The sequence below is a fragment of the Sander lucioperca genome, chromosome 9 (assembly GCF_008315115.2).
Source record: "Sander lucioperca isolate FBNREF2018 chromosome 9, SLUC_FBN_1.2, whole genome shotgun sequence".
NCBI lineage: Eukaryota > Metazoa > Chordata > Actinopteri > Perciformes > Percidae > Sander > Sander lucioperca.
This window is the reverse complement of record NC_050181.1, coordinates 22,099,325-22,115,047: the sequence shown is the minus strand read 5'-3', so window position 1 is coordinate 22,115,047 and position 15,723 is coordinate 22,099,325. Positions and strand designations below refer to the sequence as shown.

The 15,723-nt window shown below is 45.3% G+C and overlaps 1 protein-coding gene across 3 annotated transcripts in view; it reads right to left on the bottom strand.

Annotated features, from left to right (window-relative positions):
- chd7 (chromodomain helicase DNA binding protein 7) overlaps positions 1-15,723 on the bottom strand; it is a 78,742-nt gene that overhangs the window by 44,573 nt on the left and 18,446 nt on the right. For 2 of the 3 annotated variants that reach the window (XM_036005186.1, XM_036005187.1), the window contains exons 2-3: positions 8,659-10,205; positions 6,377-6,690 (exon numbers count right to left, since the gene is read on the bottom strand). In XM_036005186.1, coding sequence (XP_035861079.1) covers positions 6,377-6,690; positions 8,659-10,084 — 1,740 coding nt within the window. In that variant the 5' untranslated portion in view covers positions 10,085-10,205. Of the gene's footprint in view, positions 1-6,376; positions 6,691-8,658; positions 10,206-15,723 lie in introns of those variants that run through there. The other variant, XR_004898303.1, reaches the window with a different exon arrangement.

Genomic DNA, 15,723 nt, shown 5'->3' with positions numbered 1-15,723 from the left:
GGGATCCACCCATCCATCCATCCATCCATCCAGGCTACCACCTCCTCCCTCTCCTTCCTCCACTCCCTGTTGCTAGTTTCCTTCCCCCTCCTGCCTCCTCCTCCAGCAGGCTAACCTTAGTAAACAAAACCGACTGACACCTAATTTTTCCTCCTACTTTGCTCTCCCGGAAAGACTTGATCCTCTCTCCTTTCTCCCTCTTCCTCCACTCATCGCTCCCAAGTAAGCTTTCTGTGACAGGCAACTGGTAACCAGCTGTTGGGAGCCTCTCCAGCTGCCTCTCCTCCCTCACCCTCTCTTCCCTCCCTCCCTCTTCTTCTCTCTCCAGCTGCTCAGGGTCCCAGTAGCAGATGGGAAATCAGGCATCATGACACGAATAAATTATCTCCATACTTCAAAAAGGCGCAGCGAGGGAGTATGTGTGTCACATACGAGTATGCCTTGGTGTATGTATGTGCATGTGTAACGCTCATGTGCAATTCAGTGCGCGTCATTGAGGTGTGTGAGCATCAGCAAGACTATAGCAAAATGCCACGGCAGCAGCTCCCCTCCACACACACACACACACACACACACCTCATGTGGGGGAGGAAAGAGTTGTGGTGCCATCACTGAAAGTCCACTTCCATCAGGAGAATGCTAATGTACACACACATTTCCCACCAAACTACTGCAAGGTCACGCATCACAAAAACCTCTGCACACATGCACCCAAACACCTGCTGACACACACGTAAACCGAGCCATTTAGACACACAAATATAGGGAAGAGAGGGAGAGGGGGAAGATAACTAGGGGGGAGAGAGAGAGAGATAGAGAGAGACAATCACAGAAAGAAAGAGAGAGATGGGGGGGTGGGGGTGGGGAGATGCAGTGCCAAGAGATAAATCTGTCCTCCTGCCAAGCTTCCCAGATAATCAATCACACGAATGACAATGGGAGACACACACACAGTGTATACACAAACAATTACACACACACGCTTGAGTCCTGCGTCAGGTTTGGTGTTCTACAGAGTGAATTTAGCTCGCTGGTGTGCCGAATTGTACTGGTTTAAATCCAGTTTTCCATGGAAAACTCATTGCTCTTTATTGAAACACTAGTATAATCCACTTCCAAAACAGGTTATATTAATATCAATAACTGAATTTAATAAAAAAAAAAAAGATCCATAAAGACCTCAATGAATTACTCGTAACCAACAGAATGGCTGCAGGGCTAATATAAGAGACTCCGGAGATGAACAGGGTTAAGTTTCATGTCTCATAGGACAGAGGGGAGGTTGGAGGATAGAGAGTGTGAGGAGGAAGGTGAGTGAAGAGGGGTGAGGAAGCTGAAGGAGGCGGGACAGCTGGAAGAAGAGTGAGATGAAGGGTTAAATCTACCAGGCAGAAACACTTAAGACTCCCAAAGGATGGGGTGAAAGGAAATACGGTCCACATCATTCAGCTTCTCCCGTTACTCGGTCCATCCATACAAAATTGACAGCTGCTCACTGTCTCCCACCATTCAGCAGGTTACAGTATTGTCAGTCACATTGTTATCTATCAAAAGGAAGACCCATCCAACAAGACCAGACCTGTTTGCTTTGACATCAACTCTGGTCTGTATTTGTTTTGCACCACTTCCTCACCACACACGCTGGCGCAAGACGGTCTTTGGTGTTTTTTGCCCCCAACGTCTCCTCCCAGGCAGCGCGGCAATAGTTATGTTTAGGGTTAAGGTTAGCTGCCTGCAAGGCGCCGTTGGAGGCAACAAACACCATCGAGCGTGCAAGACCCATGATTCTTATCAAATCCTGATTTGATGAGAATCAAATTCTGGTCATATTATTTGAGCAAGCCATATGCGTTGAAAGAAAAAAAAAAAAACATTTATTCTAGCACCGGCTGTGATATTTTTTGATGCTCTTAATTTAAAAAAAAAAAAAAAAAAAAGGTAAAAGATATGATTTACTTATTCATGCATAACGTGATTTGAAGTTCACTCATTACCAAGCTGCCAGTAAATGTTTTGTAATGTTAGACAGACTTCCTCTTCTGCTTGAAATCATTTTTGCACAACCATTACATTTTGCCTTATCACTCAGCACTAGCTTTGGTCAGTCATTGGTTGATGGATGGGGAACTGGCAAAACTGTAGCTAACGCCACTTTCAGGAGTCTACAAGCTTAAATTGAAAAGCCGATTTCTTAACAAATCCCCAATTTGTTATAATTTTGGAAGTGGTTCAAGTTGACAAGTTCACACGCACAATTGTCTGCCAAGGTCTATAACCGTCTGGCTTATTTCACACGAGAGATTGACGTTGCTAACTTCCATGTACTAATCAGGATTTAGCAACATTTTAATCAGGACCTGATGACAAATGTTAGGCCATTTGGTCAGTCAGTCAAAATTGATCAACTACAACAACAGACTACACCAACATTGTTCCAATAGAGCAGATTAGCTAAATGTTTGAGTTTTTAACTATTAAATACTTCTGAACATGTTTTTTTTTTTTCACTGTCATTGTTGCATTTTTAGTTACTATACACATGTATTTCGCCATTTTCTTTCTTTCATTCATTCATTCATTCATTCATTCATTGTCTGGGTCTAACAATTGCTTCATAAGTGCCCTATAGCTACATATAATTATATACATTTAATAGAAAGTTTTACTTTGAGCCCCGTAGCACAATCATATATCCAAGTCTACGATTAGGTCAACAATTCATCCATTGATAGGATAACTTCTAAACATTTACTTAATTTTGAAAATGTGGTTTGTGCAGATATCATTTGAAAGTGCATATCTTACATATACATTCCAGTGTATTGCCAAGAGCTATTGTCTCATGTCTCATTGATAAAACATTAGTGGTGTCACCAGTCTCCAAATCCTCGATTCGATTAAAATTTGATTCTAAGGTGACGGTTCGATTCTCGATTTTTACATTTATTATTTTTTTTAAAGCAACAGGTTGCTATGCCATTTTTAGACTAGACTTTTATGCAATATAATATCTGACCTTTGTTCGCAATGTACCACATTACATTGTCAAATTTAAAACATTAACATAATGTAACAATAACATATCTTCAGTCAACAATGCTGAGGGCAGACGCTTCGCAGCACAGCAGTGTTTTAAGCCCCCAACATCATCTTTCAAGCAGCGCTGCCTGGAAGGCACTAGCAATGGTTATGGTTAGGGTTAGGTGCCTTGAAGACGACGGTCGCAGCGCTGCCTTGAAGGCTTGGTTGGGGGCTTAAAACACCATCGAGCCAGCACAGCGGTCTTAGGAGCTGAGCAGACAGATAGAGAGGGCAACTCGGCAGTCTGCTAACTTGTTGCTCTCTCTAATATAACCAATACATACTGGTCTGTTTAGGCTACAAAACGTGCATCCAGGCTGAAATTCAACCGTGCAGTTTTGTCGGGATTAAGCTATAAACAGAAGGAAACTCTGCTAGCTGCTACGCTAATGTGCAACGGTAAACACACAGAATATGGTACATGCACATAGCAGAGCTTGCAAACTGTGGCTTTTTTGTCGTCAACGCAAACATTGTCAAATACTTCCACACCTGCAACTTCAGTGAAAGAGGAGGGGGGTTCAAGTTCTGTCGATGGGTCTCCTGCATCTGCAGTTGCCATGCTATCTTTTGACTGGCTCTAGCTAAGTTAGAGGAGGTTGACTTGCAGCACTTCAACGCATGTTTTTTTCCGCATGACAAGCCGACCGGACGTGACATGGGGGCGTGGCAGCATCCACGATTCCATTTTTTTTTATTCGAAATTCGAGATTGTGACTTAATTTTGGTTTTTAAAATCGAAAATCGTGACACCCTTATAAAACATCCAAGCATCATTCACAGTATGCACAGAAGGAAGTACATCCTCTCTGTTCAGACACTGCACCAACAGTTGCAGCAGCTGCATGTCTCAGCTCTTCAAATAGGTGAGGTGGGTTTCATAAAAATCACTCCTCCACAAACTGATTCATCTTGGTTTTGGGTGGCTAACTACCTTGGCAAGGTGACCGCACTAGTGCTGGTATTACTTGTCCTCAAAAGGATGATTAAGTATGTCATCTTTCAGGACAAGGGTGCCGCCAAAGTGATTTGCTGTGGCTCTTCATAGGGATTTTCACTAAATTTGCCATTAGGCATCTATTGTTCTGAGAGGACTGATGACATGCCCATCTCAACATCATTTCTATTCATCTGTTTTGATGGACAGGTAGTTCAACTGTGCTTAACCTTAACAAAAACAGAGCTTGAAAGGAGAAAACGGGCAAACAAGTTACACTAGTATGTTGAATCTCTTTTAGGTACATTCGTATGAAACATTCTTATTACTACACAGAACTAATATGAATTTGATGAAATGTATGAAAGAAACCAAGCAACCAAGCATTCTGTCAATCAGTGACAAATATTTTCCAGTTAAAAACCACAGAAATGCGGAGAGATGAGTAAACATTAGAGAAGTATTTCCTTGAAGCTGCAGAGCGACGGCGAGCTGGATGGTATAGCAGCTCACTGACAGCATGTATGAGCGGGGGAGGGGCGAGAGGCATGTTATATGTCAACTAAAGTGCTGCACAACAGTGTGTGTGTGTGTGTGTGTGTGTGTGTGTGTGTGTGTGTGTGATGTAGAATAAAGGTCACAGCACAGCACTCTGCCAGAGCTGTGACCTTGAGTTGCTGAAGAAGGCGTGTGTGTGTGTGTGTGTGTGTGTGTGTGTGTGTGTGTGTGTGTGTGTGTGTGTGTGTGTGTGTGTGTGTATGTGTGTGTGTGTGTGTGTGTGTGTGTGTGTAATAACCATGCTTAGTGAACAGATGGAGCTTAGAGTACCAGACATACAGTCATTATGACTGACTGACCAGCGTGGTGCTGTGTGTGTATGTGGCTCTTTCTAACAAGTGCATCATGAGGCACAGAGAGAACTCCCTTCCTGTGCCGCAGACACACACACACACACACACACACACACACCACTCTGAGTACTGCCCTAGCTAGGCTATCCTATTTCCCCAGGCACATTTGCCATCCCATTCCAGACCGCACTATCCTAAGCCACACTGTCGGCATGTGTGAGTGTGTGTGTGTGTGTGTGTGTGTGTGTGTGTGTGTATAATGACGGGGGCTGCCGGGCCTGCAGCTAGAGTCAGAACAGCACATGCAGCTCGCCCAGGCGCAGTGCAGGGCTCACTAGTCAACCTGGCATCTAGGTCAGGAGTGCTGGATAAATTAAGAGTGACGGCTGAAATGTCAACCACAAAACGCAGCGAGGCTTGGAGGTGGGGTGGGGGAGTAGTAAGTGAGGAGAAGGGAGTCGTGTGAACGAAGATGGAAGGGGGAAAAAGGGGACTAGATCTGTGTGCGTGTGTGGCCACAGGGCTGCTATTGTGTGTGAATGGGTCAGGGGAGAAAGGGGGCTTTGAGCAACAAAAAAAAAGCTAATGGAAGCTGAGGACACGTGACGCAGGCAGCGGGCGACAGTGCACGCTCACACAAACACAAACATGGAGGTTGCCATTGAGAACTGCTAACCTCTTCCCAGCAGCCCTCCCCTCCTCCCCTCCTTTGCTAGAGATCCTGGACCCTCTCTTGAGATCTTTGCTTGTTTTCCCACTTCTTTCCTCTTAATGTTTTCCCCCTCCCCCATTCTCTTAATCACCCCCCCTAGCTCTTTTTTTCCCCTCTTACTGTCTCCTGCTTTTCCAAACTGTCTGTCTCTCTGCACATCCGGCTACACAACATTAACTTAGAGATGATAACCCTAAAATGGATAAGATAAACAGACAGACAGACAGACAGACAGACAGACAGACAGAGAGAGAGACAGAGAGAGAGAGAGAGAGAGAGCGGAAAGAGAGGAGACAGGGAGGAGGGAGAGACAGGAAGGGAGGTTTCCTCTACAGAGGAGGGGGAGATGTGGGAGCAGGAGGGAGGAGAGATTATGCTGGTGGCGCCTCTGTGTGTGTGCGCGCGCACACGTGTATGTGTATTGCACATATCTCAGGATATGCAGCGCACAGGAAACTAACAGCTGCAAAAATCCATTTCCCCACACACATACACGGAAACACAACCGCACACAGGGCCAACAACAGAAGAAACAAAAGGCAAAAAACACACATATGAACACACACCGAACCCCACTGAACCAGCACCCGATGCACTGCTGTGTTCTCAAATGTCATGTGTACACACACACACACACTTCCCTTACACTCCAGACACACACATTCCCCCACCCACATGAAAAATAAACACTCACATGAAATACACCCACACATGAAAACAAATGCGTCTTGATCTCTCTCATACTCACACACAGCATTGCTACCACATCAAAGCGTTTGTTTGACGGAGACTCACCTGTACGTGAGGCACTTTCTGTGGGGTAAGAGGGGGTGAGGAGAGCGGGTGGGAAGCAGAAGGCGGAGGTGCCCACGGGTGGGAGGCCTGGTTGGGAGCAGGGGGCGTGCTCTGCAGGTGGTGGGGTTGGGGGGGCATGTGTGTGTGCTGCGTCTGAGTGTTCTGAGCGGGTGGTGCCAAGCCCTGGTTCAGGACGGGAACTCCATGTTGACCGAGAGTCGGAACCTGGAAACCCATGGGAGTGGGCTGCCCGCTGCGAGAGGCCTGGAGCAGACACTGATCTCCCCCCTGGCTGACTGGTGCTTCATGAGGCCCTGGGAGTAGAGAGGGAGAGGAATAGAGTATCATCACTGACTAAACGGATGCATGATGCCAACAGTGTTTTACCTCCTAAAAAAAAAATTAAAAAGAAATCGCAACTTAAGCTCAACTTTCACCCAATCGTCAATGAAGTAAGAGAGGGGAAAAGAGTGACTCGTATGTGTGAAATAAATAAACATTACAGGTTCACAGACCATATCAGGTTTCTGAATTACTTCAATAATTCATGTGTAAGGGCTTGATTTAAGTGCAGAAGTAACTAAAGGGTTGAACCCTAGTTGAACTGTATTCCAGTTGTGAGCTAGCAACTCGAGGGTTGGTGGTACAACATCTACAGTGCGTGCCACCTCTGCCCACGAGGAAGATCCCTGAAAAAAAAGTTTGAGAGATGGTGCATTGCCTGACCGTGTGATCTGACCACTGTCATGCATCTAGGGACTGTGTGTATATCATGAGGAAGATCTACCGGGCCAGTAGATCAGGGTTTTACTGGCCCCCTTTTATATTTTTACTGGCCCAGAAAAAAAGAGGGGAAAACATTTTTCTAAAATCTTTAATTTATTAATCAAATATACATTGCAATGATTCATCCAAACAAAAAAACTATTCTGCATCTACAAAAATGAGTTCAGTCAATTTATTTGGATTTGCACTCTAAATATTCAGTCAGTCATTCTACAGTAATGCTAGTTTTAATTTACGTCAAAAGGCCAGAGTAAGACTATAGTTACATTGCTGCCTTCACTCACTCTTTGTAAACTCCCAATATAAATGACTTATCATGATTTCATTGTGTATTTTGGTTAAAAAAGAGCAATCAATATCAACTTTTGTGATATGGTTTTGGTATATATTAATTATTGTTCTTAAATTATGGAACATAGCTAATTTGCCACAATGTTATAAAGAGGAGAAGACATGCTGATCAGGCAAATATCAGATATTTAAAGTAAAATTATTTTATTCAAAATATAGCCATCTGTAACACGTTTCCTCTTCGTGTTTATATTGTAGTAACCTGAATATTTCCCAGCCATGTTTATTGGGCTATTTTACGCGTTCATTTTGAAGTGATTGTAAAATTTCCGACAGCGTTTAAACGCAGCACTGGGGAAGCTTACTTTGCAGATAGCTAAAGTTAGCTAGTAATTATTAGCACACCCCGTGGTCCCTCCGCTTCACTCCCAGCCTCTGGAGACTACTTCGCCGGGAGGAGAGCGGACCGCAGCAAACAGCAGTTGCAACGGCACAAACGCTAAAATGACTAGCTAGCTCCCGTCCAATGTAGCAGAAACAGTGTAGAGACAAAAATCACACCAGGAGTGGAATATTGGCGTTGATTCAGGGATGTCAACGGTTAACTGTGGAACAAGGCCACAGAGAATATTTTTGACTGGTTAGTTACCAATTAAAGCAACACCAAAGATTCTTCTGTACCTTAAAATAATGTTTCCAAAATTGTTTTAGTGGTTCATCAACTCGTAACAGGGTGAACGGCACTTCTGCATTCGCTTCGCGGCCCTCTATCGGCTAAAACCGCACTATGCAAGTTTGCCAGATCAGGTAGCGGATCTGTAGTTCGAATGAAAACGGTAATGGACAATTCCACTTCCAACCTGTAGGGGGACCGAAAAGGAAAAGTGCTTTGGTGTTGCTTTAATGGGTGTCGGGCTACTGTAAGCAAAATTTACCAAAACTAAATCCCTAGTTGGTTCACAACCATCTGTGTAATCAATGGTAACTTTAACAGATCTGTTTTGTACTTACAGACTACATGCAAGGTATGAGAATAGTAAATGTCAAGAAAACTTTGATTTGTTATAAATTCTGAATATTTCATTTTGCCTGTTTTTTTTGTTTTTTTTTAATGTTTATGGTGGAAGTGAATGGGTTGAATGGATGACTAAAAGTGAGACCAATGAAAAAGCAACATGGGCCAGCATCAACGGTCTTGTTCTTACCTTGCTGTGGCCTATTTGGCCCCATTTGTGGACCACGCTGCGGCCCCATGCCGGGATACATCTGCCCTGCATTGGGGGGCATATTGTGGGGCTGCTGGTGTTGGGGGGCAGACAAAGGAATTTGGGGAGTTCTCTGTGGATGGGCCAGAGCATTATGTGGAGAGTGCAGGGCTGTGTACCCTGCAACCTCTGAGGGTCCAGCTAGTCCTGCGCTAGGGGGTCTGACTTGTTGGGGAGGAGGTGTTGGGGTTCCCAAAACTCGCATGGGGGACATGGATGAGGGGGAGGGGTAAGATCCCTGAGCTGGAGGGGCAAGGAGGGACTGGGACTGGTTTTGGGCCTGGGGCAGATTCTGGGGGTGCATAGGCTGGCCCTGCTGCCCTGCCTGCTGCTGCATCGGGGCAGAGAGGGTCTGATGTGGCTGGGGTGGTCCAGGGGGGTATCGCTGCCCCTGTTGCCCAGCTGCTGGGCCTGATCCCTGGTTAAACCTCTGGCCAAGCTGCCCTGGTCCCATGGCCTGGCTGGTGTTAGCATTGACGTTAGCATTAGCACTCTGGCCCATCCCAGGTCCCATGGCTCCATACTGAGCCTGATAGCCAGGGTACTGGCCACCCCCAAACCCCCCCATACCCTGTTGGTGCTGGTGGGGGTGGGGAGGCTGTCGAGAGGGGGAGTGTGGGTATCGGGGTGTGTGGCCCATGTTGGGATAGCCCTGGGGTTGTGACTGGGGCTGGGGGTGTCTCATCTGGGGCCCCCCCATTCCAACATTTCCCAGGTAGTGAGATGGGTCCTGAGCAGGAGGGGGTGCCATGCTCTGTGAAGGGTAGTGTTGGTTCATGTGAGCTGCATTGGGTGTTGGTGGGCCTTGCATCCCACCATAGTTGCCTTGAGACATCTGGTAGCCTCCCATCTGGTTGGGGGCGCCCCCTGGTTGTGTCGGAGCCTGCTGATAAGCTGATCTGCTCTGCTGCTGCTGGCCCCAAACTGCACCCACACCTCCTCCACCCCCAGCATCACCTGGGTACCCATGGTGGGGGTTGCTAGAGTTAGCTGGGTTATTATGGTAGTGGGAAGCCAAGCCATTTATGGCCGTGTTCACGTTTGGTGGCCCCTGGCTGGGACCATTTTGGGCCAGCATTCGTCCGCCGGGGGCACCAGGTTGATCATAGCCTGTGTAGGGGCCATGGTCATACATTTGGCCCAATTTAGGCTGCCCTGGGCCAGGCCCAGCGCCATGGATCATCCCCTGGTGGTAACCCCTGTTTCCTTGGTGCTCATGGTTCAGAGAGGGATTAGTCTGCTGGGCTAAGGGGTTGGACTGGGCAGCGGCAGGCTGCTGAGGAAAGCAGTCTCCTAAACCATCTAATCCATCTGAGAACAGCCCTGCATCGTCCCCAAATAAACTCAACATCCCTGGGTCCGCCATGCCTGGGTGGGGGCCCCACAGATTGAGGGGACTGGATGGAGGGAGGTGTGTTGTGCAGTGAGGAGCTAATCAGATAGCTGCTAATTTGAAGCTTGCTACTCCATGGTCCTAATTAAGGTTCCTGGAAAGACAGACAGAGGGAGGGAAAGATAAAGAGCAGAACAGAAAAGAGGGAGGGGAGCAAGAAAGACAAACATTTAAATTAGTGCACAAGACCAAAAGGCTGCTGTATGCTTTAAATTAAGTGCTAAAAGCTGGACTATGATGAATGTAGTTAGAAAGCTTGAGTGTTTGAGCAGACCTGGACAATTGCACAAGATGCCAGACACTTTTAGAGGCAGATTCATTACACAACTTCTGCCACCAATGACTTGAAACACACCGCTTCCACTATTGAATTTGACAGAATTTTGTCTTAAGCATTCATCTTATTCTCTAAATAAGGGGTTGAAAACTTAACTGCGGTGAATTTGTTACAGCAATTTGACTGGAAATATAGCATCATGCCAAGTTTGCCAACTGGCATATTGTTTGAGCAAAAACATTGGAACCTCAGCAGAATTGGTGTTAATGTCTGAATGGTGACATTGTGTTTTCATACAGGTAATAAAGTAAAAGCTAGCAGCTAAAATCAATTGTATAAATATAAGGGGTCATGAGTTAAATATAATACCTTACACTGTCAGAACACACACACACACAAACAAAAGAGCTTCTTTCTTTTCAAACACACACTCAGAGTCATTGAGGGTGAGGGGTGTGTGTGTGTGTGTGTGTGTGTGTGTGTGTGTGTGTGTGTGTGTGTGTGTGTGTGTGTGTATTAGAACAAAAGGCCCAGCAGATGCAACTCTGTTTGAACAGCAGCAGCTGCCAGCCAGCCAGCCAGCCAGCCACCAATCAGCCAGCCAACAGGCCAGAGAGCTTTGCAGACGCCAGGCAGTCAGTAGCTAGGTTAGCAAGCCATTCAGCTGGCAAACTAACCAGTCAGTCCCGACAGATGTTTTGAGACGAGGGAGTTAGCCACCTGCTACCCTTTTAGCCTCGGTGTGTATCTGTTGATCTCCCTGGCTAAAACGAAAATAAACATGCATACAGCAAGCCTACTTCACTATAAATGAACTAGTCGTATTTGCGTGTAAACATCAAAAAAACTGAAGACTCTAGAGGTGTGTATAATCAACATCCAAGGGACTGGGAGGCCTACGCAACACCAAGTCTGATGACTGAGTGAGAGGGTGGAGGTAGGTGGATCTATACATATACATGTACATTCTATCGGAGACGGGACGGGGAGGAGGAGGTTTGCTTGTTGCTTCTCTGCACATCAAAAAACACCCAAGCCAACTTTTACAGCTACAGAGTTCCCCTCCCCCCTTAACCTCATTTCTTTCCTCCTCCACACGCCACCCTTCCCTCCCACTAATTTTCCTCATCATTACAGAGCCTGGCAGGTATCAGGGGTGAAACGTTTAATTATTTCTTCATGGGAAATAGTGTGCACAAGTATGTAATTTTCTTTTTCCAAAAAATATTCTGTACAATTAAATAACTAAATTGTGCCCCAAAATCACATAAGTTATTATAGCACCAGGAACACCAGGCTGTTGTGGCTCAGTTTTAGAGGGGCACGTAAAGTGTTAGGACAGGCTTGAGTGTACAGCTGACTGAGGCCTATCATGGCACGCATTGGGCAATAAGTGGGGTACATCACTTTTACACAGCCTGTTCAAAGAGGGAATGTTGCGCCGTTATTACGCCTCTGCGTTCAGTATAAAAAAAGCTGGGGCAGCATTATGTCACCATTATTTGGTTCAGTTTAAGAAAGGAAAACTGGTGTGATGGCGGAATCTCTGTGTAAAAGAGGCTAATGATTAGGGCTGCACAATATTGATAAAAACTGACATTGCAATTTTTTCCTGCAATATATATTGCGATATGAAAAAATTGCCTACGGTAATTTTCACCCTCTAGGGGGACCCAGGTAGCCTAGAAATCTAGACGCACCCTATCGGCAGCAAATGTAATTTGCAGCCAGGGGGTCTAGTAACTCTCCGATGGCTTGCGAGCTGGAAAAGCCAATCACATCGTGTATAGAGTCGGTGGGCGGGCTTAACATAATGACGGCAGAGTTCCCACGGTTCCGCATGAATTCCCTGCTACTTGAAAACAAAGAAGATGGCTGCTGCTTCTGGTGAACAGCGGTCTTTCGAATCGACTTTGGCCGCGACTCTGGAGACTTGGAGTTAAGCTTTTCTTTGATAAAAGAACGGCACTGAAGTCATTCTTAAAAAAGGAAGATGTGTTCGGAGTTTTGCCGACCGGATATGTTTAAATTGACGAACAGGATGAGCGTGACTAAGCCTCTCAAAATCTGACGAAAATCTTTAAAACTGACCTTTGTCGATCTGAAATGAAGACCGATTCAGCAACTGCATGGCTTATTTCTCGCTTAAAATGTTTTCAGAAACACGTTTTGGTGAACTATCTTTGTAAAATATGAGATCGTATTCTGAACAAAGCCGCCATTATGCCCGGTTGAAAAATCTGGGAGCAGCCAGACCCACGTGACGCGTTTGTCCAATCAGCTGCCGGTTTTCATTTTTGGGGCGACAATACAGATTAGCGCCGTCTGCTGTTATGGAGACGCATTACGTCTCACGCACGCGCAGAACGCACGCTCCATTCGGCGTCGCTTCAGTGTGTTCTGAGGCACTTTTTGGACCTCGGGGAGCCGACTGATTAGTCCGACTGGCTTTTCTGCCGACGGTGGGCCATCGGGTTAGTGTGTCAGGGCCTTAACCCTAACTTGTCATGACAAAAACCAAATGACACTTAATGACAGAAGCGTTAGGTCATAAATGTTTAGGACTTGTTTATAATGTTTATGACACGTTCATGACAGTGTCATGTCACTCTTATGTAGATACCTTCAAGTAAAGTGTAACCAAAATCTGAAAGCTTTAACTTTAAACTTGCTCTCTGAAGGAATCCAGAAACAAAACCTTGAGTACACACGTTTCCACAATTTGGCACATTTGTAAAGATTACAGAAAAGAAAGTTAAAGTGATATTCTGATCTATTAAGCAGCCACTGAGTTTCATTTCTGAATGGAATGCAAGTAATTTAACCTATTCAGTAACCAAGAAACCAATTATCCTCCAATGCTAGTCATTAGTACCTAAAATGTTCCCTATGAGATTTATAAAAGTCGCTCTACTTTATCACAATTAAACTACTGTTCATAATCGAGTTTCTGGGTGACAATAAAGAATATTACAACCATGGCCAACAGTCCCCATTAGCATGACCAGGGTTGGGTACCGAAACCCGGTGCTAATATGGCACTGGTGCTTAGACGGCCAGTATCTACCGGACCGAATTGCAACGCCGATTTCGGTGCCAATTAAATGCCTTTTGCGCTGCTCTCTGATCCAGAGGCGACAGGAGCATCACTGCATGTGACGCTAGTTTACACTACACTTGACAGCAGGCACCGTTAGCTAGCAGCTGGATTAAACACTGTTAAAATGCTGACAGCTAAACAATGTAAAGTGTGACTGTATTTCACTGTAGAGCAGGAGTCACCAACACGGTGCCCGCGGGCACCAGGTAGCCCCCAAGGACCACATGAGTAGCCCTCAGTCCTGTTCTAAAAATGAAAATTGAATATTGACATTATCTGTTTCCCACCTTGTTAAGTCATTGTTGATAATTATTGTGAGAAATCATTAACGTAATCAGTGTCTTCACATAGATGAGTATCATTAATCATTAATAATCATATATAACTAAGCTAATTTGTTATTTAAGGAGAGTGTATCAAACTGGTAGCCCTTCGTATGACTCAGTACCCATGAAGTAGCTCAGTTTCAAAAAGGTTGGTGACCCCTGCTGTAGAGGATTCCAACAGCGGGACGTTAAGCAACGCAAAACACACAGACGGTGCGTTCACTTGAAACTCGTGGTGCATTCAAAGTTATTGTAAAATACCCTATTTTTTTTTAAGTATCGGTTCAGGCACCGGCACCATTTTAAAAGTATCGTTTTAGCACGGTATCAGAAAAAACCCCAACGATGCCCAGCCCTAAGCATGACACAGGACTACAGCAAAACTTCAGCCCTTTGGGCATTCTGCTGGGAGCCTGCTGTGGTGCTGGTCAACCCTTTACTGTAATATGGTCAGCAACAGGCAAGGGCAGGCAAGGGATGTACAGATATTAACCCATTAACGTTCCATGGGCCGTCAGCCTTTATTGTACGCATCATGCTATTTACACAACTCCCATCTTTGGAAAGCTACAACTCTTGTGATACGACTGATGCAAACCATTTCAAGTTACAATCACAACAGCAGGTACAATCACCGCCTCTGTCAGAGTAACAAACAATTAAAAAAACAACAAAAACGGTCTTGTTACATTGACAAAGGTCCAGACGATCAAATCCAGTAAACTATGTACTCCAAACACATAGTGACATTAAAATATATCCATTAACAGCTTTTAAATTTCAAATTTCGTGGCAGATATTCAATGATCCACTATATTCCCTGGAGTAAATCATGTCATCATCTGCTGTTCTCCGGTATCAAATCCACCGCTGCAGTCAGACCTTTTGATTGACACCTCACCAACGGGAACCAATACGAGCTTCCTTGTCTCGTCCACAGCCTACAACAGCCAACAAGTGCCTGTGGTGAAAGAAGGTGCACACCCCTCTACTTTTGTTTACAGACGCAGCCAATTGCAACCGATTGTGCTGATGTCTGACAGTTCGTATAGCCAATGAAATTCTGAACACAGGGATATGCTGCCTTCCCAGGTTTTTTTTTTTTACAAGCCAAAACAAGGAAGTTTCTGGTAAAGCAACATCCCTGTATTCTCTACAGTAGCCGATTGGCTAAAGAGCCAGAGCTACAGCCACATACCCTCCACAACCAATATTTTCTACTTATTATATTATTATATGATAAGTAATTGGTTCAATCACCACTTCAGTCACCACATGGTTCTGTACATCTAGGGCATGAACACACCACCAGAACAGACAACACAACTAGGGTTGTCCCGAATATTGCGCGTGCAGCATGACTCCGTTTGTGCGCAACACCACTTTTCAGCTGTTGTGGGACCATTTTCCACACACGCGTTTGCGGTGAAAAGATACAGGCAATGCAATTTCCTGTACACGTTAACGGCGCATGTTAAAATCCGGTGCCAATACGGCACGGTGCCCGGTATCTACCGGACAGAATAGCAACGCCGATTTCGGTGCCTCATTACGGTGCCACTTAAATGTCTGCGCTGCTCTCCGATGCTCCAAAACAGACGTCAGAGGCCACAGAAGCATCACTGCACGTCACGCTAGTAAACACTAATAACACGTTACACAGCAGCTAACGTTAGCCTACCATTAGCTACAGTAGTAACTGGATTAAACATGGTTAAAATGCTGACAGCTAAACGGTGTAAAAGTGTGACTGTATTTCACTGTAGAGGATTCCAACAGCAGGACATACAACAGTCTGCCGCTAAAGCTATGACCTAAAAGACTCAAACTGGCACCATGGTCACTGCTGTTGTCTGAAAAACAAAAACAGACGTGAATAAAAGGTTTACTTAAAACTGGTAAACCTCAT